Raw genomic sequence first — 24506 nt, forward strand, 5'->3', positions numbered from 1 at the left:
TGTCTAGTTATACTGCTCTCCTGGAAGAATTTCATTTCAGAAAACAAGAGGTAGAGTGTGAGGAAGTAAAAAGGAAAAGCAGTACTTCTTAAATCACTCACGTATCAGGATATCACATTAACACGATGAAAATTATGGAGCTCTTTAAAGGATTCCTTCTATAACTGGGAATAAATAGATGGGTTTCTGCTCATTCCCACTACTGTTGTTGCAATAGTTATCCTCAACTAAGAGTATTTGTAAGGGGGAGGGTGGCAACAACCGAAGATTTCATAATGCATGCCTCCTGTAGCAAGGCACCCATGAGGAAGGGAGTGTGACAAACAGACAAATCCTTGCCTTTCCTAGACCTTGAACACTATCAGCAGCCAATAATGGTATTAAATCTGACCTCTGGATGCTCCTTAAGTATCTATTAGCATAGTAAGTAGATTTATTTATATCTCAATGTAGAGTTGGTCCATACACAAACTCCATTCTTAACAGATTATGGCTGTAAAAGGGGGCACATTTTTAATGAAGCTGTACAATGAGAATGTTTACAGTCAAAGATATAACTTTGAAGTCTCCAAACCTGAACTAAATTCTATCATTACCAAATGTGCCAACTACACATGGATGTAGGACAACCGTCACAATCCACAGATAATGGAGCTGTACTATCTTTTAATGAGGCTCTGGAAAGAAAGGATAAGCCAGGGAGGTTTGGCATACAATCACAAGAAGTCCCACAAATCTCCCACCACCCAAAACCTGTCTTAGTGCTTGGAAGTGAAATCACATAGGATCCAGTCCTCTGGGCATGTCTAATATTCTGGTCTGTTATTAAGGAGTGAAACCCCTTGTTACTAAAGATACTAATTTGGAACAAGCCATTAATAAAGACATAAAGATCTATCAAGACTCAGTATTTCCTGTGACTCTGTTGGGAAGGACTACTGTTTTATCTACTTATTTTTTTCTACATGTATCTATGAATCAAAACTTATGTAAATGAAAAATTGTATGCTGAAAATTTCATCTGGGTTTCTCTAGATGGTCCTCCCCCATTTCCTGGTCTTAGGCATTATTTTCTCAAATTTAGCCTAGGTTTTACCACAGTCTGGTAGATGAATTTTATTTCATTATCATGTCCTTTCAACAAGAGTATGGAAACCCAATGAATTCCCTCCCCTGCACCCGCAAAAAAACAAACAATAACAACAAAAAATTGAAACACTAGCCTGAAGTTAAAACAAGCCATTGATGGTACTTCAAGGTAAACATCAAAGTAATATCTGGACTGCCAATCTGTGGAAGCCACAGTGAAGTCTGCAAATGTCTCTTGATTCATTTACAGTTCAGACTCATTTATAGTTAACTCTCAAATGCTAAGGGGCCACTTGGTATTCACTGTAGTACAATATGCAACTCTACACAGCTATCTTTAGATTCCATTACTTTCCTTTATGCCCTGTCTCCAGGGACATGAATGCCTCTTTAAGTGAGCATTCTATTCAATGGGTTATTAACACTGCGATGAGGCACTGCCATCTTAGGTTATCTGGCTCCAGGCAAAGCCCTGAGTCCCAGATTCATCAATGTGCTGCTAAAAGCCCACACAGTTTAGTGATATTCCTTCTCAGGTTTTAGCTGTTGGAGCATTCTGCAAGATTCATAGTAAGACAGCAGTTTCTGGACTTTGAAGGACAGCTTCCGTCACAATCTAACACAACTGTTAGTAAAGTCCTATTTCTTTTAACACAGCCACACATTTACATGCAAGGTGTCAGTGATGGCTTAAGTTGTATTCTTTAGCACATGACTTGTTCTCGTCCCCATTGCCCCCACTCCTCACCCCTCCAAGAGCCCTGTTGTTTCACGTGAATACTCTTTATCCCATTCTTGCCTCTGAAGAGACTTAGTCTAATAAACCAGAGAGGAATAAGTCTCACCATTGTTTGGTATACAGAGAAATATGAAGTGCTTGTGAACTCACATGAGTAGTTAAATTTTTTTTTTCCCCCCAACTTGTTTGCAGAAACTCCATTTTTTTTCTGGTCAACTTTAGTTTTGCAAGTTTGTTTATACAAGTATCAGGGGAGCATGAGATAGGAGGAGAATCATCAGATTAATACCACATGTTAAAACTTGGGAGTTTTAAATAAGGAGTAACGCTCTTGGCATGTTAGATACATACCTATGGAGTTTGAAAGATGGCTATTTTAAAGTCATGAGTGAATAAGAAATTCAGTTTGCAGTATTAAATGCCTGCTTCTTACCTACAGTAGACAGTTCCAGTTTCTTTTTGTTCTTTCCTTCCATGCCATTAAATGTTTTAAATAGTTTAAGTAGGTTATGGAATATCTGAGGATATTGCTGTCCAATAGAACTTTATACATGATGGAAACATTCTATCTCTTTGTTGTCTATACAGCAGCCACTGATCACAGTTGCCTACTGAGCAGTGAAAATACAACTGTTCAACAGAGGAACTACACTCTTATTTAATTTAAATGAAATAGTCACATGTGGCTAATGTCTACTATAGCAGACAGCACTATTCTAGGTTATAACATTCTGGGTTATGATCACCTCTTTACTCTTCAGTGGCAGCTTGCAGGCTGGGAAACTGGTAAGGTGCCATATTGCCTCAATTGCAAATTACAAATGATCCAAATTTCAGACCTCAATTAATTTTCTAGCTCTAGGTACACTTCTGCCAAATACTTGCTGGCTGCTGTTAGCAATCAGAAAGGGTGGGGTTAAAAACAAGACATACCTCCTGACAATCTTGCAGGAATTTCTGAAGATCCCTGTTGTCCTTCAATCTCATCAGCAGCTCACTGGCTGCCTCACGATTCTTCCTATGTCTGTTGTAACAATAATAAAAATAATTTTTAAAAAGGAAGTAGAGACTGCTGAAATGCAGAATTTATAATTCAATTTTTTGCCTGGGTTTCTATATATATGTTGCAAACAGTTTGCTTACAGTTCTCAGTTATGTCAAGGAAACGAGAGTTGTGCATGTTCCAAATGAGTAAGTCATTCAAAAGAGACCAAAATACCCGTCTAAACCACAGAGTAGGCCAAGGATGTAGTCATTGCTTCCTAATCTTCTGCAAGGGGGAAAAACATTTGAGCACATACTGTGTGCAAGTCCCCATCTTTGGCACTGTGGAGAAATTTGAAACTTACTTTCAAGAAACTCTTAACTGGGTGATTGGACAGGTACCTGGCTAAGAAATATGTAAGCACATAAACAGCTTTAAATGAATGATTCCTGGTAAACAGATTGCCACTTTGAGAAAAATTCACCTAAACAATAATAAGCCAAGAAAGAACTATTTTTGACCTATGAGACTATGTACCTATTCAATCTTACTTTATATTAATAGATAAGGGTAACCAAGGTTTAAAGAAGGTTAGCATAAAACTGCTAAACTTGGTGAACGAAGTGGAAGGAGCAGGGTGTTTGTGTACCAGCTGCAATGCTGTACATAGGGTTTCTTGGCTCACACCGGCGGTGTCAGAACTCACTGGAAGATCCACATGCCCAATGGCTTATGGTCTCCACCAGAGTCTATGAAAAATAGCCATGTGAGAGCTTTAACTACTGTGAGTGTGACGGCCTTTATCTACATGGGTCACTATAATGGAGGAGAGCTATGTCCCTGAGAATCAAGCAGCACTGCCATAGTATGGCTTTCCCAATATTCTAGAGCAACCAAAGCCAGGCAGCCAGCCAAAGTGCAAGGTGTTATGAGGGGCAAAGGAACAGAGTGCAAATGAGGCACTCTGGGGTTTTATTCTGCTTTCAAAGCAATTTCTTACTGCACATGCCTAGGCAAAGTCTCATGTACCATCCTGCTAGAATCTATGGCAGGGGCGAGGAAGAACACAACTCTGATTTCAAAGTGCCAAGAATGCAATTCAGTAAGGCACCTGCTGCTAACTGACCTTTCAGGAACCCTCCTCAGGAGTAATAATGATCTTACTGTGATGCTGTGTGTCACATGGGTCTTAGTGAGTTGGGGCAAAATGAGTGACAATGGCAGCTCTCATCTGCCCAGAAAACTCTGCCCCTACAGATACCAGTGACTACAAAACAGGAATAACACTGTCAGGTATATATTAGATACATACAAAGACTTAAAACATTTTGTAGTTGAAAGGTGTTCCCTAGTTTCAGGAAAGTTTTTATCACTTAGCCAAAATGCAAAAATAGGAAAGTATTTCTGTATTGTTCAATGGTAAGAGCTTATCCACGATTCAATACTCCCAAGGTATATATAGATTAGAAAGACAAAACTACAATGGCATGTGCTAGGGGTAAGAGTAAAGGTGCCATTTACACATTCTGTTGCTTGTATAACAACAACAAAATAATAAAGGCCAAAGTTTCTTTACTTCATTGTTATCTTTCCTCAGACTCCAGATTTTTTTTTTAATCTGTTAACTGAATTTTGGCTAAAGGAATTAATCATTTAAAAACACTGGTGGGGGGGCCTCCCCGGTGGCACAGCGGTTGAGCGCTCGGTTGGGAAACTGCCCGCGGCCTCTGAGGCACCGGTTCGATCCCCGGCTGCTCCCCGGCCACCAGAGGAGGGTCCCACATGGCGCGCAGACCTCCCCTGCCGCCCGCTGCTCCTCTCAGCAGTGTACTTCGGTCCTTCTGCCTGCTCTGCTCCCCACTCTGGCTCTGGTGAATTCTCTCACCCTCCCGCGCTTCTGACTGTACCCAGTGCATGTATAAACAAAGCAAACAAACAAACAAATAAATAAAAACATGCCCCTATTAAAAAAAAAATTAAAAACACTGGTGGGGAAAAATGTAAAGAAAATTTCTTCAAGTCCCCTACCTTCTAATTCCAACTACTATTTGTAAAGAGTTTTTAAAGTCCTCTGCAATGGAAGTCATTTGAGTTGGCATTTAGTCACAAAATACAAGAGCCCTGTCTTTACTCAAAGTCCTTAAATAAAACTTGAATAAAAGACCACATTTCCTTCTCATGAAGGAGGTAACAGTGCTAAGGGAGAGACAAAGACAATGGCAGTTACAACAGGCGTGCTTGAAACTCGCCTAAGTGACAAAACTAAGTGATAAAAACTTCCCTGAAATGATGGGAATAACTGAGATGAAATGTCAAACTCTGAGAAGATTTACTATGCAAGAAATAAAACTAGGCAGTCTTGAACACAGATCTTATATATTCGAGTCTTGTGCATGCCTAGCTAATTTTTGTGCCCTGGGAATCTTCTTATAGTGGGACCAAGAGGAAGAGAAAGGTCAAGGGTGATTAGGGCTTCATGTCTAAAGGACACAGACCTACGAGAGGGCATGACAATGGCCCATGAAGGATGTGCTCGCAAGTAAAAACTGCTATTAGGGCAGCTGAGACTACTGTTGACTCAGAAAACCCTCAAGAGAAGCTAATGTGGTTTAACTGTTTACTACTGGCAACCAGTATCATTCATGGGAAGTAAAACTCAAAAAATTTTAAGGCAGGGTCAGGAACAAACCGGCGCTGCAGAGGCTGCGGGCAGCCTCACAGCCCAGCGCTCAACTGCTGCGCCACCAGGGGAGGCGCACAGATTTAATTTTAATAGCTTCCCATAGCTACCCAGTGTTTCCTGTTAATTGCAAGGCTATATCCCTTGCTTTATTTCCACCTCTCATCTCTCCTATAATAAAACTCAAAGCTCCCTCATCACATGGAGCAGATGCTGAGTTTAACTCTGGTTCTGGTGAAAAGTAAGGAACCTGAGTAAAACAGGTTGGTAATTTTTAAGCTCATCCCCCATATAAGAAAGGATCAAGTCTGTCTTTATGATGTTGGAGAGTGTTCCTTTCTCTCCCAAGACTGTGTGGTGGCTGGAATTTTCCTTTAAGCCAGGAAGCTCAACACTTCCCTGGGGGCTGGCTTGGACAGCAGGCTTCTTTCCACCCAGTCACAAGCACTTTAAAGGTCGTTTGATCTCCACCCACATCTTCTGAGAGTCTTTGTTTTAGTGTACTTTCATTTCTACAAACTCAGAGGTGATTGACAAGATTTCCAGGATGTCAGTACATTATAACAATTTTGCATTCCATGAGAATAGCTTTACAAACCCACCAGAAATTTTCTGGATGGGATTAGATCTTGCAGGTTTTGATATGTACTTAGCTTATCTCCTTACAATGCTTGGAACTCAGATGTGTTATTTCTATAACCGTCTCATATCCTCTTGGGGGCAGGGTCTGTTTCATACTTAGGGCCCCCAGGGATATTGAAATGAAACCAGAATTATTACCACCAGAGAGGAATGTAAGAAAGCCCGCGGGCAGATCACTGGAAAGCACCCTCCTGATTCCACCTTACAGTTATCAGTAGTATAGGAACCTTTTTCTATCTCTTCTAAAATCAGACAAATCCTAAAGAGCTCTGGAACTATAGTTAAAGGCAAAAGGAAGGCTAAGCTACAACTGAGGACTGCTGAAACGCTCCCTCATATTCAGGAGTCTCGGTCTTGACAACATCACCTGCTTCCAACAGCCCTGCACAGCTGCCGCAACAAGGGACCTGTGAATACACGGAGGGAGCTGCCAGGCGGTTGCACGCCTGCCTGAGCGCGCATGTCCATAACAGGCAGGCCTGCCTTCAGGAACCCATTATGTGCGTGTCTAACACAGGGGAGTGTGGGGCACTGTACTTACAAAACAATGAGAGCTTTAATATTAAAAAATAAGGTCTATTTCTTTACTTTGAGAATGCCTTGCCTGATCCTTGTTTCGTATATTCATTTAAGGATTCAGTGAAGGTTTTTTTGAGTGTATTTTGTAGTTGCTTCAGGAATAACAGACACGAAAATATCATTAATATAAATTATGTCCTATTCCACAGTATCACCTTTAGAACATATTGTTTAGGCTCTGAATCAGTGCAAAAGACAGATCAGAAGTACTAGTGCCAGGAGCTGAATCTTTATGGGGAAAAGAGTAATTTCCCCTTCTATCCCACGCACAAAAAATTAATCTACAACAAGGTCCTAGGACTCAAGAGACATTCTCAGATATGGTAAGCAAGGAAATGGTCTCTGCAGATTCTTGCCTCTCCTTGCACTAGGAGGTCAGAGGAGAAGTCTTGAGGAAGAGCTCATTTATTGATGGCTTCAGTCTTACAATAAAACCTTAAATTCAACACAAACTGGGGCCAGAGATTGGTTGGACCAGGAGGCTAATAACTGACCCACAACGGTCAGACCTAGACAGCAATGGCTGGCCTACTCTTGTGCATGCTAACCTGGAGTTGCCCTGACTTCCCACCTTAGTAATAATTAAGGCAGGAGGAGGATGAGGGGTGAGGGTCAAACAGAGTACAGTGACCTTCAACCAGGGAGAAAAATCTTCCAGAACTGCAAATCAATAAATAAATAATATATAAATAAATAATAGGAGCATCCAATCTTGGAGATGCCTTGGCAGAAGAGCAAAAGGGCCTCTTCTTTCATCATGAAGAAGATCTTATAGTATTATCCAAGCCAATTTTCTAAGAAAGGCCTGATAATGGTCCTTTGTGCCTCTGACAGATATTCAGAACACACACACCAGCCTCTCCTCCTCACTCCCTCCTGACAGGCTTCAGAGGAGTCTATGTGGATGAAGGTGAATGTAGGCTTGGGTTTCAGGGTCCCACTGGGTGACATGATGTGTGTTAACTCTTTAAGGACATGGCAATATCTCACTGCTACTCAGCATTGTAATCCTTTTAAGTTTTTGGTGGAGGATCAGTTTGGTTCCTCAGGCTTTCTTTTGTGGATATTTGTACGTGTCTTACAAGAAGATTCACGTTTCTCAGGTGGCCATGTGCTCGCTGCTCACTGATTAACTGTGATGGATAGATTCAATTTCCCTAGTGGCTGTGTCCCACCCCATAATCCTGAGCAGAGTCCCAAGGACTCTGCCAATGATTGAGATGCTTCAGAATCCCAGAGTGCACTGTTCCCTTCACACCACCATACCTGTCATCAATGGAGTCCACTTTTTCCTGGATGCGATCCGAGTTGATGTTTCCATCACTCACCAGTCTCCGGCCAGTCTCCACAACAGCATTGATCTTCTCCTCATTGGCATCCATAGTGGTCATGAAATCCTCCTGTTTTTTAATAGCCGCTTCGGCACCTTCCAAGGTGGTGGGCATTTCAGTATGGGCCAAAACATACTCCTTGTTGAAAAGAGGGAAAAATTCAACAGGATGAGACTTTGTGAAATTGGACTCAGTGAGAATAATGAAGACACTTGCTTTCCTAAGTAGTCAAATGCTCTAAATTTTTCCCCAAAATAATGTGATGAAAGTAAAGCTTGGTGAATCAGCCATAAGGGTCCTTTCATATGCCCAAGAAGTCAGCAACAACATACCCTTCAAATTCCTTTGAGACAGATTAACAACCCTGGGTTGGTGACCATTCTTTACTATTTTTGTTTCTCTAACTTCAGCCTAGTGTCATTAGGTGATTCTTTCAGAGCAAGGAAGACAGCGCCATTAATCAAAACAAACTGTTAACCCTCCATCCTCACGGACTGGATCACTATCTCACAGAATACTGCCAACTTTATTGCTACTATGAGGACACGTTAGAAATGTAAGAAATCCTCCACAGTAGTTGAAATAGAGCTGTAATTTGAGAAGTAGGAGAGCGTCTGAGAAATCTTCATTTATGTTCCCTGGATTGTGTTGAGTTCAATCCCTTATAAATCAGGGGTTCAAGTTATCCTAATTTCATACAGGTAGGGCTTAAACCAGCAGCCCTTGGTCAGAATGTCTGAGAAGGTGACCAGGGCCTGCTTTAACAGGAATGAACGCCGAAGATTACCTGGTTGTTAAGAAAGGCTTCGGCTTGCTTTGTATCCCGAAGGAACTGCTGGTAGGCATGGGATTGGGAGAGAAGATTTTGCCTGTTCTCCCACATTTTGTGTAGCTCATTCCATCCAGTGTCCAAGGCCTGTAGCCGCTGTCGCAGAAACATGTATTGGGCGTCGGTCTGTCCCTGGGTGACCATCTCACCCATATCCCTCATCTTCTGGTAGTCCTCCTCGTAGTTGTCAATCTCATTTTTGATGTTCTCGTGCTGAGTGAGCAGCTTCTCTGCCTCGGTTAGGGTGTTGGGCATGTCTTCAGAGGCAATGGCCGTCTGGGTCCTAGAGAGCCAGGACTGGAAGTCGTCCAGGTCCCGCAGGAACTGCTGCAGCTTGCTGGCCTCCCCCAGAGAGGCCTCACGGTTCTTCAGGGTGGTCTTCATCTCTTCCCAAACGTCGCTAATCTCAGCCAGCCGAGACAGGATGGCGTGAGCCTGGTCAGGGTGCTCGGACTCGAGCTTCTCTGCCTCCTTCTGCAGATCGCTCAACTTTGCCTCGATGGCCACCAAGTCCCGCTCCATGCCGGTCAGTTTGCGCTGCAGGGCCATAACACCAGCCAGGTCATTGCCCAGGTCCTGTGTGGATTCAATCACCTTGGTCTTTTCTCGAATCCAGGATTTGGTTTCATTACACTCGAGGTGGTAGTTCTGGATGCTCAGAGCAGAGAGAAGGGCATCCTTCTTTCGGTCGACCAGTTCTCTGAACTGACTCCACCTGTAAGTGCAGGGGCAATTGAGAGAGCAGGGTGAAGAAGAGGCTAGTTCATGGAATTAATAGTGACAGTCAAAGCTGCCATTACCCCCTTCCACTTTTGTTTTCACTGCACACTTTTTGGAAAATCACAGTCTATATGTGGATACCAAATATCATTAAAACAGCTCAGGGATACAATACAATCTGGAAAAAGCCAGACACGGAAAGGGACTTGTTAAATAGCTCCACCATGAGTTGTGACAATACAATCCTCCCACCATCCCCCCATGAATCCAGTAATTCATGCCTGCCATACGCTTCTTACTCATCTCTGAACTGCACCTAATGATCATTTTCCAAATTCAAAGACTGACAGTAACCTTTAGAACTGCAGCCAGCTTGCTACCACTGCCTACTCAAGTGTTTACTCAACAGAAAGATAAGATTGGGACAAAGGTCTGCCCTGGTAATCAAAACTTCCATTGGCCAACTGTCTCAAACACGTTAAAATTCTGTTTCAGAAATTATTAAAATAGGGACACACAGCACAGGTGCCACCCTGATGTCACCAGGATCCACTACAGTGGGCACAAGAATTACAAGGCCCTGCCTTCTGATGTGGGGAGGGGAAGGTGCCAGGCTGCCCCAAATGATGTCACCTGAGACACTTCTTACAAAACCAGGGTATGGCGCAAGGCAGATGCCAATGCCATGACATCAGCACCATGGTGCCAGTGACCCCATGCAGGAAATTCCTGACAGCAAGGCTCATAAGTGACCGCATCCCCACAGGCCCCACACACAGGGAGCCAGCACACTGCCGGTCTCATGCATACCTCGTGTTGAGTTTGTCCTGCTGGGCTTTGATTTCCTTCTCACTCGGGTGGCCGCTGTGCATGAGCTGTCGCGCAATCTGATTCACCACTGCCACCCGGGAAGCTTGGTTGTTCATTTCGGGTTCCAGGCTCTCAAATCTGAAAAGGCAATTCCACAGTGTTGTCACCTCTTTGGTCTCTAGAGATAAAGCAGGGTGGGCCGGCATCCCCAGCACTATCCTTGCTCACCTGTGCTGGATGACCTCCAGGTCCTCCAGCTTCTCTGGGATCTGCATGTTGTTGAGCCACTGCTCCTTCTCATCGATCCAGAGCTCACAGGCATCAGCCTCACTGAACATCTTGTACAGGGCCAGGGTATCCTGCAGCGCCTGCTTCCTCAACCGTGTCAGCTCTGCCACCTCCTTGTACCGCTCCTCGATGCCCGAGAGCCTGCCCCTCACTTCTGGAGACTCTGCATGTTCCTGGGGGAGGGCACTGGCTTGCTCGTGCAGAGTGTCGATAGTGGGCCTATAGTTGGCGATCTCCTCCGCCACGTCCTTGTGTTTCTTGACTAGGGACTGTGTGGAGTACTCGTCATGGCCCACGTCGTTGCTGGAGACAATCTTGAGGATGTCCAGCATCCAAGCATCGATGTCATCAGCATCCGCCTGGAACTGGTGCAACAGTGAGGCTTCCTCCAGGCGTTTTTTCCGGATGGCGGAGAGCTGCTCTAGGTTGGCCCACTGCTCCCGGATGTAAATAATCCTCTCTCGGATTTTCTCTGACCCGAAGTGGTCCTCTGCAATCATGTCTTCACCTTCTTTTATGGCCTGCTCAAAGTGACTGCTGCGGCCACTCATCTCATCCTCAAATGCTCGGTGCTTGCTGAGCAGGCGTATGACACTGGTGAGGTCTTTCCCATAATCGTCAGAGGACAGGATCTTCTCCTTCTCCCGTATCCAGCCTTCTTCTTCTGCCATCTCCCAGAAGAACTTCCAGAGACGACGGGACTCTTCCAGACGGGCCCGGCGCTCAGCTGCCAGCTGGCAGAGTTCTTGGTAGCAGAACTCCATGTGGGCCACGCGGTCTCGGATCACCTGGGGGTCGCAGGGCTTGTAACCTGTTTAGTACCAAGGAAAGAACGTGGGTGTATGATAATTTAGCACAGGCTCTGGCTCCTCTGCCGGCAGCAAACTATACCCCACGTTCTTCCTGCTGGGTTGCCAGTTCAGTTCTAAGTGAGGACCACATTAAGAGGCAACACAGCACCATCTAGGATCCTGACTGGAAGAGAAGGGCAATCATAAGAACTTTTTTTTTTTTTTTGCCCTTAGCACAGGTGATCACTTATGAACCAAGAAACACATAATTCATATGAAAGGAGGCAGCTGCATATAAATGTATCTAAAATATAAGCTACAAACCACATCTTTCCAAACACCCTTTCAACAGAGATACAGACAGGTGTGCAAGGCATGAGATGCTTGAGCAGCATGCCAGGCTGATGGTATGTGGTCCGTTGGGTGTGGTCTGGCAAATCAAATCCCTCAAAACCAAAAAACATCGCAGTATTTGAGGCAAAGACATGTTCACTTAAGAGTTACACAACAGTTAAAAATGCCCAGCAGGCAACTACATGGAATCTGCTGTATCCCTGTCATGGCAGCAGACAAACTGCTGGGAACCTACAATGGCGCAGTCACTTCTAAAGCCCCCCTGGCACACACACTCAGCAACTTCAGTAAGATGCATCTCTGGTGGCTAGAGGTAATGCCTGGGGTAGTCCAGTCTCACCTTCCCCGTCTGTTGCAAATTTCTGGGCGGAGGCATTGACACCTCTCACGCGCTCTGCCTGGATGCCAATGTCGGCTTCAACAAGGGCATGCTTCTGTAGCAGGTCTTCCACGCCCAGCAAGTGTTTGCCGTAGTCCTGAGACAGTAGTAGCACCTGTGCACAGGGGGCAACAGAGAGGACATCTGTAAATATGACCCTGACTCTAGTGGCTCAGGATCTCTGGACAAGCTGAGAGATAGCAGCCAACCTGCACCCACCTTTGGCCAGTCTTCCCCTATCTAAAGGGAAACAATGAAGAGCAAATCAGAGTGCAACAAGCCTGAAAGCTTGCATCAGGAGAGAGATACTAAACTAAGAATCATCTATCTGGGGATAAGCAAGCCCAAACTACACTAACAAATACAGAACAGGGAAAAAAGTAAAGAAAGATAAGGAAAAAGGGAGGGAGGGGAACAATAATACATGCACGTATCATAGGATGGGACTGGTCGGAAACGGCTGCCAGTGCCGATTTGTGCTTCTTCCTCTTCTGACAGCCCTGAACATGGAGTTCCCAGCCCAATGTAAACTGCAGCTCCACAAGGAAACTGCCGCACCAACAACTGCTGATGAAGGCAATCAATTCATTTCATGGCAAAACACAGACTCCTAGAAGCTGCTAGTCCCTTACACAGATGCTTTCCTAAGCTCACAGCTATTGGCACACCTCTGCAATACTGACACAGTCAAGGGCAGAAGAATCTAACTGAAAAGCTTACAACCTATAGCTTCAACCAATAAGGGAGCAGGGTCAGCTAGCTGTCATGTTTTGTGAGCTCCAGGAAATGTCTTTGGTTTAAAGTTAGATTCCACTAACATTTTCTTTTCTTTCTTCCATTTGTCAGTTTTGGAGACCTCTTCCCACATCCTCTCCAGATGGAATTTCTACTTCACAATTACTTCTGAGGATGTGTACGGCTCAACCTGAATTACAATGTGCATGATTTATAAAATCCAAAGCTAGATCCTTTGCTAGATTTTAAGAGGTCAAGATAGACCATACCTGAGAATATCATAAACCTGGGCCATTAAGAGGGAAAATTCATACTATCACATGACCTTGCCCCTCTGCCACAAACAGTTCAAGAGGGGAGCAGAAGACAAGGGCTTACAACCCAGGAGGGAAATCCTCTGCATGGTCAGGCTTGTGAATACATGGGTACCAAGATAAAAGAGGCTTCACAGCGCTGCCTGCAAATTGGGATGGCTTTGTCATTGCTATGAGGCCAAATGCCTTCCAGGTGGGGAGCTACTTGTCATGGATGAGCTTCCCAGTGCCTGCATCACAGAGCATGAACATGCCCAAAGCTTGGCACAATGGCAGGCTCTCTCTGGGTGAAGGGAAAGCCTGAAACTCTGTGCTCAGCTGTCAGTAACAGAAGGGGAAGAAGCACAAATCAGTAATGGCAGCCATTTCCAAGCAGTCCTTATCCTATGCTATGTGCACGTTTTTGCACTCAGTCCTCCCCAAACTAGAGCCATTTGCACAGAAATCAATGAAATGGGAAGCAAGTTCAATTCTAAAGAATTAAAAATACAGAAAACCACAATTTGATTCTCTACAGTGTATTGTATCTAAGTTAGAGCTCCAGCTACAGAAAGTTCATTAGCTAACTCTCCCACTTCACAAACTCCTTTAACGCATGTGTTAGCAATCTTCCCATGGGTAACATATCCCTTCTCTGGCTTTACAGAGTCCACAGTTAGACAGGGTATACACCTGCATGATGAGAAGTGAGCAGTTGTGTCTCAGAAAAGGTCTGATGGATCGGTTCTGACCTCCTTCCAATTTACCTTCATTTCATCCATCCAGTCCATAATGTAAAGCATTTCCTGGAATATCTTCTGCAGTCCCAGGTTCATCTCCAGACGCTGCCTCCGGGCCCTGAGCAGTTCCAGCAGGTATTCCCAGAGCCGAATGACATTATCCTTCCTCGCTGTGATGCGCTTGATGTCATGGTAGTTCTCAGCCTCGAGCTCCCTGGCCACGGCTACCACAGCCTGCACACGCTCCTCGTAGGCAGCAATGTCTGTCTCAATGGCCTCATGCTTTTTCGTGGCAGCCTCGACTGCAGGAAGGTCAAACCCAAAGTTGTCCTACAGAGAGGTGGAATAAAAACAAAATAAAAGAGCCATCCAATAGGAAGTAAGAAACAGAGAACGGAGGTGGACACCTGTGCACACACCTTAATTTTTGGTGTACAAAGCCAAACACAAACTCTGGGACCACATCCTTGCTGGTCTGGCCCTCGATAGGATGCTTAGAATCATGTGCTTCAGTAGTATGTCTGCCTTTCCCAAGGCAACTCAGCTACTTTTCATTTTACAGAGGGGTTCAGCTCCTACCTAGCACCTGACATAGGACCAGCTGACAGTTCATGCTAAGCCAAGTAGTGAAAAGTCATTTTTCTTTCTTTCAAGACCACTCATCTGTCTTGAAGAATTAGTTGGTCAAAGATTGAGGGAAAGAGGAAATTTTTAAAAAAATTATATAAATGTGAGTGGTTCATGACATACACGCATTGTCTCTAAACAAACTTTGCTTGAGCTGTTTCCAAATTTATGAAAAGTTAGATAAATAGAAGAGAAAGTTTATTAGATATGATAAACATCCTCCTCATGGGAAGTAGGCATGACAAGTTGACAGCATGTTTCAGAACACTGGATGCTGACCAGCAGCTGGCCTGTGGTCCCTGTGCATGGTCTACACTTCTAGATCACCCAGGGGCAGCTTCTCTAACAATGTGTTGAGCAGAACCTGAGACACCAGACGCTGGTTTTCGCTCAGCCACGTCTCTCTCATTGCTGCCTTGCGATCGAATCTGCGGGCAAGCTGTTCCAGTTTCTCCTGTCTTATGAGCTCATTTCGCAGAGCCAGTTCTCTTTCGTGTTCCGCTTTTTCCAGTCTTTCCCAGGCCTAGAGAGAAAAGGGAAAAAGCAGTTTCCTATCATGTTCAAAGAACCAACCTTGGCAACAGTTAACAGCTAGTATTTCTCAAAAAGACCCAATAACTCAGGGAAATCCCACTGACTCTTATGTTGTGAGAAAAAAAGTGCTCTCTCAGTTTAGTCTCATGGGAATACGCTCCCCTATCTGCATCTGAAGAACTTGTGTTGTATTTGGAAAACCCAGAAGTATAGACAGACATGGAGCAATATAACTAAATTATAAATCATCATCAACAGCTCTGATCATAAAAAGTTACTTTTCTTTGAGGTTTTTCCCCAAAACCCAGATCGGCTATGCACATTAAATTCATTTCTATGAATTTAAATCTTACTTCATATTTTTAAAAACCCACTTAAATGAATCTAAATGTGTATAACCGACCAACGGTTCTACATTTTTGAAAAATTTTTTCAATTAATATTTGTTTTCTTTTTTTTAAGATTTATTTATTTATATAAGAACTGGGGTAAGGTCAGGGGTGCAGGAGGGTGAAAGAATTCATAAGAGACAGAGGGGGGGGAGCAGAACAGGTAGACGGACCAAAGACACTGCTGAGAGGAGCAGCGGGCAGATCAGGAGAGGTCTGCCGCGCCATGTGTTTCTCCCTGGCCGGCAGGGAATCAAACCCATGCTGCAGAGGCTGCAGAAAGCTTCACAGTGTGGTGCTCAACCTGCTGCACCACTGGGGAGGCCCTATTTATGTATTTAGTAACCTAACATCTGGTATGCAGCAGTGAAAATCAACATGTGTATATATATAAAATTTCTACTTGGAAATAAAGCTTAAGGTGAAAGTCTGTAATTTCAGACATAACAGGCTAACAAATTGTTTGATATCTTCTGTGATGGAAGGAGCCAAAGTCTTAAGGCTCAACCTCTAGAGATTGGGGCTCCAGATACACAAAATAAGGTTTCCAGTACTCTTTTCTGCAATTTAAAGTTGCTTGAGTCAACTGTTTCAGACAGATAAGGTAAACTAAACATTTATCAGAGTAACATGGTTAACAGGCTGCACCAGGGCTGGTTTGATAAAATCTAGCATCCCACCCAACCTCCAATAGACTGATCCACCAGAAGAGTTCACTGGATCCTTTGCCAACATCCAAGCAACAGCTTCCACTTATCCACTTAGCAGGCAGGGATAGGCCTTTCCAGTATCTTGTCCTCTTAGCATCCAAGACCCAGTGATTGAGAAGTGACCTAGAAAAGGTCAAAGGTCCAAACGGGAGACCAGAAGAATCGGCTTTACCTTGTTAATGTCAGAGATGAGCTTCCCCTCCCGGGGCATGTAGACCTTTTGATTGTTGGCCCTCATCTTGCTCTGGATAGTGAAAAGTAGCACTTCCAAGTTCCCCTTCTCTGTAAATCTAAGCACAGAGAAGAACAGACATAAACATCACTTACTGTATTTTATTCCTTGAAAGGGAAGAATTCATTTGCTTCAGAGGGAAAAAAAATATTCACACAGCCAAGCAATTTTAAAAGCCATTTATCTCTGGTCTGATTTATGTAAAATAAATGTTAAAGAAACCTCAGTGGGTTAGTTTTTGAGAATCACAGACCTCAAAATATGCCCAACTGTGGAATTTTTCTGTGGCTGTTTCTATTACTGAGATTTATACTACTAGTCTTCTGCTAATCATCTCAATCAAAGTTTAGACCTTAAGTCTTGGACTAAAGACTTACTTCCTTCAGAAAGCAAGAGCTGAAGGTATACAACAAGGACTATTCCACATGACTATCTAACATCATTTTCAATGGGTTTCAGAGGCCTTTGCAAGGAATTCATAATTGGATAGAGTTTTCAGAAAAAACGAAGACTTTCAAACTGTAATAAGCAAAAGAGAAGATCTACAATCCTTAATCAGCAATTATGAATTTTAAGATGTGAAAAGTCAAACACAGGGGGCCAGTGAAACCTGAAATGAACTGATAAAACTATTATCTTTATGCACCATAATGTATCTGTATTTCATGACAGATTTATTAGTGGGCTTGATTATGGGTTATTGCCTTACACCTACCTTGAGTCTTTAATATATATGTACTGTGCTATTTTCTAAAATCTAAAAAATTATGGAATTCAGAAACATATTAGACACAAAAGGTTTAGATAAGGACATGAAACTTGTATCATTTCTTAGAATTCTCACATATCACGCACTTCACGTATTCCAGCATTTGTACTGGAAAGAGATCACAGAGGGTATGATTTGTAATAAATCTGAGCACTCACAATCAGATGATAGGAACAAGACAAGTCACTGCTGAGAGGCACTGAGAGAGGAGATAACACAGATCAGAAAACAGGTCTGCGGCTGTAGATCTCGCTCTCCGCATATTAATGGCAATGCATTTCAACTGGTGTCTTACTTGGGTGGTTTCTCCACAGTGCGGTAAGTGTTGAATGCCTGAAGTTGTTGTTGAACCCCGACCAGTGAATTGGCAAATTTGCGATTGTTCAAAATAATGATGGTTTGTTCAATCCACTCCAGAAGGTCAGAGGCAAGTGATTCATACTTTTCAATCATTTTTTCAGTTTCAATAGCATTGTCAAGCACCTGTGAACAACAGTTAGAAAAATGGAAAAGCAAGATCATATCACTATGTAAGGAAACACGGCTGCAACTATATGGGATTAAATGCAGACTCAGTGCACTGGCTTTGAAACAGTTCTATTCAACTTTGGCACTAAACTCAGGAACCATTTATTAACAGGTACTCAGACTCTGTGGCTATTATTAGCGAGCAATGACAGCCTGACTCAACTGTAACAGTTCTGTAGCTTCCTGACACAAGGTTCAGGGTCTGTGATGCTGAATGGCTCCTGCAGCCTAAATGCCAAAATTCCCAGATAAATAAGAAAGGGCTTCATTTTGGTTGATCCCATCCCAAGATAACGTCACCTGGTCTGAAGTGTCTTAAAAAACAGGGCAGGTGAATGCCAGTCAAGTGAGAAATAAAGACATCCTAACTGTGGCTTTCCACCTAAGGAAAAGTAGGACTCACGCCCATGACACCAGCCAACTCAGCGGGACTTTCAATGACAGAATTTTCTGGTAAGATGAGGAGAGTGTGTTTCTGGTTTGAGATCTCCCTCAAATCCCTTCTTAGGTAAGCCCTCTGACCTCCTGATACTCTTCAGGATAAACAGGCTTACTTTTCCCTACCATGTAAAGAAGTCTACCACAAGCTTCTAGTGGCTGAATTTATGAGTTAGAGGGAGAACAAGGTGCTCGGTGGCTGTACATTAAGACATGAACCATAACTGCGTCTCATGACTTATAAAACTAGAGTGAACTTACCTTTCCAATTCGTTTTCCTTCAACAGCCAAGGCCTTCATCTTAGAGAAGTAGTGGTAATAAGTCACCACATAAGTGATGATGGACTTCTCATCAGGGTGGTCCACACTGATATCTATAATCCGGGAAAGATTCAGTTCAGTCTATTGCTCACAGGTAGCAGAACAACACACACCTTTATTTTTTTGTACCCAAGAGTTCTGTCATTAGTGCATTAATTACAAGGATAATGGGGATGAAACTGTTCCACTGACTCTTCTGTTACATGAATATTCATAAATTCCTTCTACTGTTATAATAGAACATAAAAATCTTTTCAGACATGGCCCTTCCTAAAGCATCTCAGGAGCCAAGAAGGCAAACCACATGCAAAACAACTACAGAGAGATGAAGAACACAGTTAAGAATTCAGTCAGAATTCTAAGCAAGGTGGCTGGCTCCCAGACACACCATGTTTATCTCACTGCCTATTGCCACCTCCCTGAGATGGGCTTGTGCTTCCCAAATCTTTTTTTTTTTTAAGATTTATTCATTTATGCATGTAAGAGTTGGGGTGCAGGCCAGAGGTGTGGGGGGGTGATGAGAGGATTCACCAGAGACAGAGTGGAGAGCAGAACAGGCAGACTGACTGAAATATACTACTGACGGGAGCAGTGGGTAAGGCAGGAGAGGTCTGCTGTGCCATGTGGGTCACCCCTCTGGCCAGGGATCGAACTCATGCTACAGTGGCTGCGGAACTCATGCTATAGTGGCTAGCTTCATAGTGCTGCAACTTAATCCCTTGAACTACCAGGGGGGCCCATTTCTTTCCAAATCTTTATTTCTGTCAATGGCACCAGATTTTCTCCCACTCAGTTGTGGGACATCTTTATTTACTTGTTATCCATACCCACTTCACCAAGTTGGGAGTCTGGATGATTCTATTTATGGAATCCTTATCTTGTCATTCACGCTTCAAAGCAATGGGTACTGCAAATAGTTTCCCTAATACCTAATTCACATTACAAATGGCACCAAGCTGATCTTCCAGAAGCACAGCTGTGAACATATTTCCTCTTAGTTCAAAATTACTCGAAAATGCCCTGTGGTCTCTAGAATTTGCCATGACTTTTCTTCCCTTCCTTCCACTTACTATTTATTGAGCTCTTCTAAGCACCAAGCATTATGTCAAAAACTTCCAATTCTATTGCCTTCTATTTCTTCTTAGACACTATGTATTTCAGCAAAACCAGACTAGTCACCATTCCCCAAACACACTGCACAATTCCAGTATTCCTTCCCTTTATTCACAACTTTCCTTTGCCTGAGATGGCCTTCCCCAGCCTTCTTCCTATCCTTCCAGGCCTCACTCAAAAGTTACCACTCCAACATACCACTCCAACTTCTGATCCCTACAGCTGCAATTAATGTCTCTCTCCTCTGTTCTCTTCAGGACCTCATTTCTATGGACCACAGCGCATATTCTGCCAGGTAATTATTTATGCAGGCTTCATTTCTCTCATAAGACTAAGTCACTCACAAACTCAGAAGCTCACTAAGCTGGTCTTAGTAAGCTGGTCTTAGTAAGCTCTGCACAATTATGCCTACCAAATTCCTAATGTGTTGTCTTGTTGGGTAGCCAATAAATATTTATTGAGTCAGATAGCAAATGAGTGAAGACAGCCAATATTCACGCGAAGTAATCAACTTGGGATAGACCAGGAACGCACAGGATGGCCCTTAATAATTTGGGCTCCTTTTCAATATGCTTTTTACAAGCACCTTCTATTCCACCCTCCTGTCAGTTCTGCATGAGGTGGGACTGTGGCAACACTCCACAGGGCTGGAAAGGTCCCTGCCCAGTATCACTGAGGCTAGCAATGGCAGAACCAGCCAGAACTACAGAGACTTCCCAACTTATGGGTCCCTGTGGCCAACTCCTGCACCGGCTCAGTCCTGTCCACATATGCACCAAGGAGAATTAGAGGAAGGCCAGAAAAAACATGCAGTCTTTATAGGCAATTTAATAAACAAAAAATGTTGACATAACTGGGAAGGAAGAAGCAGGCAACACTTTGTTAAAAAAAACTTGTCTAGAGCCTCTCTGATGGCACAGGGATTAAGGACACAGCACTATCAAGCTATCGCCAGCCACTGCAATATGAGTTAGATACCCGGCCAGGGAGCTAACCCACATGGAGCAACAGACCTCTCCTGTCTCACCCACTGCTCCCCTCAGCAGTGTATTTCAGTGGATTCACCTGTTCTACTCCCCACTCTTTTCACTCTGGTGACTCCTCTCACTCCTATCCACCTCACCTCTGGCCTGCATTCCAATTCTTGTATGCATAAATAAATCTTAAAAAAAAAACCAAAACCTGTCTACATTGTATTTTACTGCTGCATTCAGGGGGACTGGACAACTAATAATAGTTAAGGATAACTAATAATAAAGATCAAACCCATAACCTAAGTGACATCAACTTAGCCTATGTGTCTTTTTAGCTTGTCTTGTGATTTGGGGACATCAATGTCCCCTCCCCCCCTTTTTTAGATTTATTTATTTATGCACACAAGAGCTGGGGTACAGGCCAGAGGCACAGGGGGTGAGAGGATTCACCAGAGACACAGTGGGGAACAGAACAGGCAGATGGACCAAAGTACACTGTTGAGGGGAGCAATGGGCGAGTCAGGAGAGGTCTGCTGCACCATGTGGGTTGCTCCCTGGCTGGCCAGGAATCGAACTCGTGCTGTGGTGGCTGTGGATAGCTCCATAGGTTGAGTCTTAAACCTTGTGCCACCAGGGAGGCCCACCAATGCCCTTTTCATACTAAGTAATGATTAGAAAGATTAATGAACAAGTTATGAAAAAACTCTGTCATAGTGATTAAAAAAAAATGCTGCTTTATCAAACCACAAAGTGCTCAGGCCAAGGAAAAACTTCCCATAGGAAGGTAGGGGTTAAGTACAAAGACTTATCACAGCCTAAGGAATTTCAGTTTTCAGTTTATGTTGAGAAATCATTTAATGGATTAGCACAAAGATAATTTTATCTCAGCTTCCTGTAGTGAACATATCAGTGAATCTAATGCATTGAAAATACCAAGAAGCCTGCTTGGCAGCCTATGACCTCAATCTGCCCTTGGGGAATTAAACTTCCTGTTCTATATTTATAAGAACTCTAAACTTTCACTCATATGCAGTTTTCTCTAATTTTTGCTTACAGATGAGAGGACCTATGAAGCTCTAACACTACAAACAAATTCTCTTACATTTTTAAATGCATCTCAAAATTAGAAAACATTACCTGTGATGATTTGTGCTAAAACACAGCACAGACTTAGGATTTGATTAGACAAGGGAGTTACAACTTGTGGAACTGCCCCCACATTGTTCGGTCTCTGAGGCTCTGCTGCAGGGACCCAGAGAGAAAGAGAAGCTGCATGTACAGAATGGAATGCAGTGTTGCCAAGAGAGACAGCCAGAAGAAAGAACTGTTATTACTTCTTCCACCCCCCAATTCTGCTTTTCTGATGCACCTTCCTCATTTACACTGACTTTTGCTCATAAGCAGACATTGTACAATCTCCTGATAGGTCCCCAGCCTCCAATCTCCAACCCCCTGTAAACCATGCCACTTGCCACAAATATCAGTTAAAAAAAGCATTCATCAAAAGCCTGTGCAGGTTCTCTTCTGTGAGCACAGCTGCTAAGAACTTTCACTACCTCTCTCCTGCCTTCTGAATAACCTCTAAAGAGCTGAACCCGTTGGGACATCTCCTGCCTTCTTATTATTACCAAACACTAAACTCAATGAACTGTTAGTCCCCAAATACACCATCTTCTTTCCTGGTTCTGCACCTTTGTTCATGAAATTTCCTGTATCTAGCACGGCCTCTCCTTTACCACATGTTTAAGACATAAGCATCTTTCAAGCCCTTGTCACATGCAACCCTTTGAACAAATCCTCAAGTAACTTCCATACCAAAATTAAGTCCCTTTTCCTTGGTTATTTTCCAAAGTATACTGTACACACAAAACAAACCGATACAAAGCAGATTACTTTTATTAGACCCACCGTTCTGGAGATGCTAAAAACCTGCCTTTTAACTTCAAGTCCTTACCCTCAGGATCCAGCAGTTTGGTGAGGCCAAGGTGTTGCTCTGCCAGGTTAAATGCATTCTGCAGATTGTAGTGTGCATTGGATTTCTTTAGTTTGTCAAAATCTATCAGGTCAGGCCTATATAGAATAAGAGCAGAACCAAAATGATCAAATGAACCATAATCATTACTCCAAAAGCACTAAATTCACCACTTAAGAGAAGTCAAATTCTATATTATTTAATCATCAAACAATGAAACCTGACTTTTGAATATACACTTCAATATTTATTAAGAAAACTAAAGGTAGTGAGTGAACTTGGGTATTTTGTTTGGGAGAATTTTCATATTCTCACATGTTCCTCACATGGAATGCAGGACTTTCCACAGTGGTGCCAACAGCTAAGGCAGTGGACAAAAGGATCAAAAGTCACCCCTGGTATGCTACAGAAATGCGTCAACATCCTAACACAAAACTGCTTGTGTGACTTCTTGGGACTGTATGACTTCTCGGGACTTACCGGTGTTTATGTATCAGTGCATTGAAGGCCATGCCATCCCTCCAGCTGGTGGTGAAATTATGAATGTTGACATTGGGGTACCTGTCAGAAAAAGCAACAGAATTATCAAAGAGAGGTTTATGCTTTTGTTAAATGCAGTGTTTAAAAAAAAAAGTGTAATAAGCACTGTAAAAATCTGAGGCAGAGATTATTAGCATTAACAATCAAGTCAGAGCAAGCATCATCTCAGCTTCAGCTTGCTGTAAATTAAAAATACACAATCATGTGACCTTTCTTTTTCAATAATTCAGACAAAAGATGTGAACTGTGTCCTAGATCTAAAACACCACTGTTACTGAGGAAAAAGTGACCACAACCTAGACATCTGAAGCCTTTTTGCTTCTTCTTGCCTTCAGGATATCAGGACAATGTAGTCGCCGAGATCCAAACTCACATATTGTTTTGGGAGAGAGGAAGCAGGTAGTATTACCAGTTCATGGGATGAAGTTTTAGAAATCAAGTACCTTCCTGCAAAAAATCCCTTCCATTTAGCTATGCTATACCATACTGATAATTAATACTAGGCCGCATGCTTGCTACTGTTGACTAAGCAAGTCCATTACAGTTACATTTTTCCTCCAAGTAGTTCTGAGAGTAACGTTCCAGTTAGCCTCGTACAAAAACAGTTCTCAATAAATACCTATGAGACCTGACAATTTCAGTGAGCAACATAAAAAATGCTGTTCTTAAAATATGTATTTCACTGAAATTTTAATAGAATCAAGGGAAGGAGAACTGAGACAGACAATAAATGAAGAAAACGCAATGTTTGAGGCACAAAGCTCCTCAAAGCAGCAGAAATTAAAGGGACAAAAAACCCACAAATCTTTGTTTTAAATAACATGGATGTGATTCCTAAAAGCTGTTTGCAGCGTTTTAAAATTCAGGATCTACTGCATTCTGGCATTTCCTTAATAAAGACAGGGAAACTTCTGTGGAGATAAGCCCAGACTATAAATCACAATTCCTTCCACTCTTGAGAGCTGAAATGTTAATCAACTGTTTATGACTTAACAAGATTTCTCAATGGAGACTTGTCAACACCTATTAGTGATGACCACAGAAGAACTTAGTGCTATGAGAAGCAATTCCTAATCCCTTTTGGGTTCACACTCACCCAGCTGTCTTCATCTGGCACCATAACAGCAATGCATCCTTGGCAGATTTCTTTTCTTTGTTGTCTTCAGTCTCCACACTGATATCCTGGATCTAAGAAGTACAAAGAAAAAGTAAAGAACATATGGGTCATCTGCCTCATAATGAGAAGTCACTGAAGAATAGGTTTGTATGCACATAGAGAGCAAACTTTACACCAAAGCCCAGCCCTGAAGACTAACTACTGAGTGTTAATTAATGGTAACTGCAGTTACCATCAGGGTTCACCTCAAGAAATACC

At 43.0% G+C, this 24506-nt stretch overlaps 1 protein-coding gene across 2 annotated transcripts in view; it reads right to left on the minus strand.

Annotated features, from left to right (window-relative positions):
• Positions 1–24506, minus strand: part of SPTBN1 (spectrin beta, non-erythrocytic 1) — a gene marked incomplete at both ends in the record, with an annotated part of 142883 nt that overhangs the window by 27440 nt on the left and 90937 nt on the right. For both annotated transcript variants that reach the window (XM_084235787.1, XM_084235788.1), the window contains 14 exons: positions 2762–2852; positions 7981–8183; positions 8833–9589; positions 10405–10542; positions 10633–11503; positions 12178–12331; positions 14012–14314; positions 14976–15134; positions 16417–16534; positions 17541–17728; positions 18473–18585; positions 22574–22689; positions 23072–23152; positions 24228–24319. In XM_084235787.1, coding sequence (XP_084091913.1) covers positions 2762–2852; positions 7981–8183; positions 8833–9589; positions 10405–10542; positions 10633–11503; positions 12178–12331; positions 14012–14314; positions 14976–15134; positions 16417–16534; positions 17541–17728; positions 18473–18585; positions 22574–22689; positions 23072–23152; positions 24228–24319 — 3384 coding nt within the window. The remainder of the gene's footprint in view (positions 1–2761; positions 2853–7980; positions 8184–8832; positions 9590–10404; positions 10543–10632; positions 11504–12177; positions 12332–14011; positions 14315–14975; positions 15135–16416; positions 16535–17540; positions 17729–18472; positions 18586–22573; positions 22690–23071; positions 23153–24227; positions 24320–24506) is intronic.

The sequence above is a fragment of the Talpa europaea genome, assembly GCF_964194135.1.
Source record: "Talpa europaea genome assembly, chromosome: 6".
Taxonomy (NCBI): domain Eukaryota; kingdom Metazoa; phylum Chordata; class Mammalia; order Eulipotyphla; family Talpidae; genus Talpa; species Talpa europaea.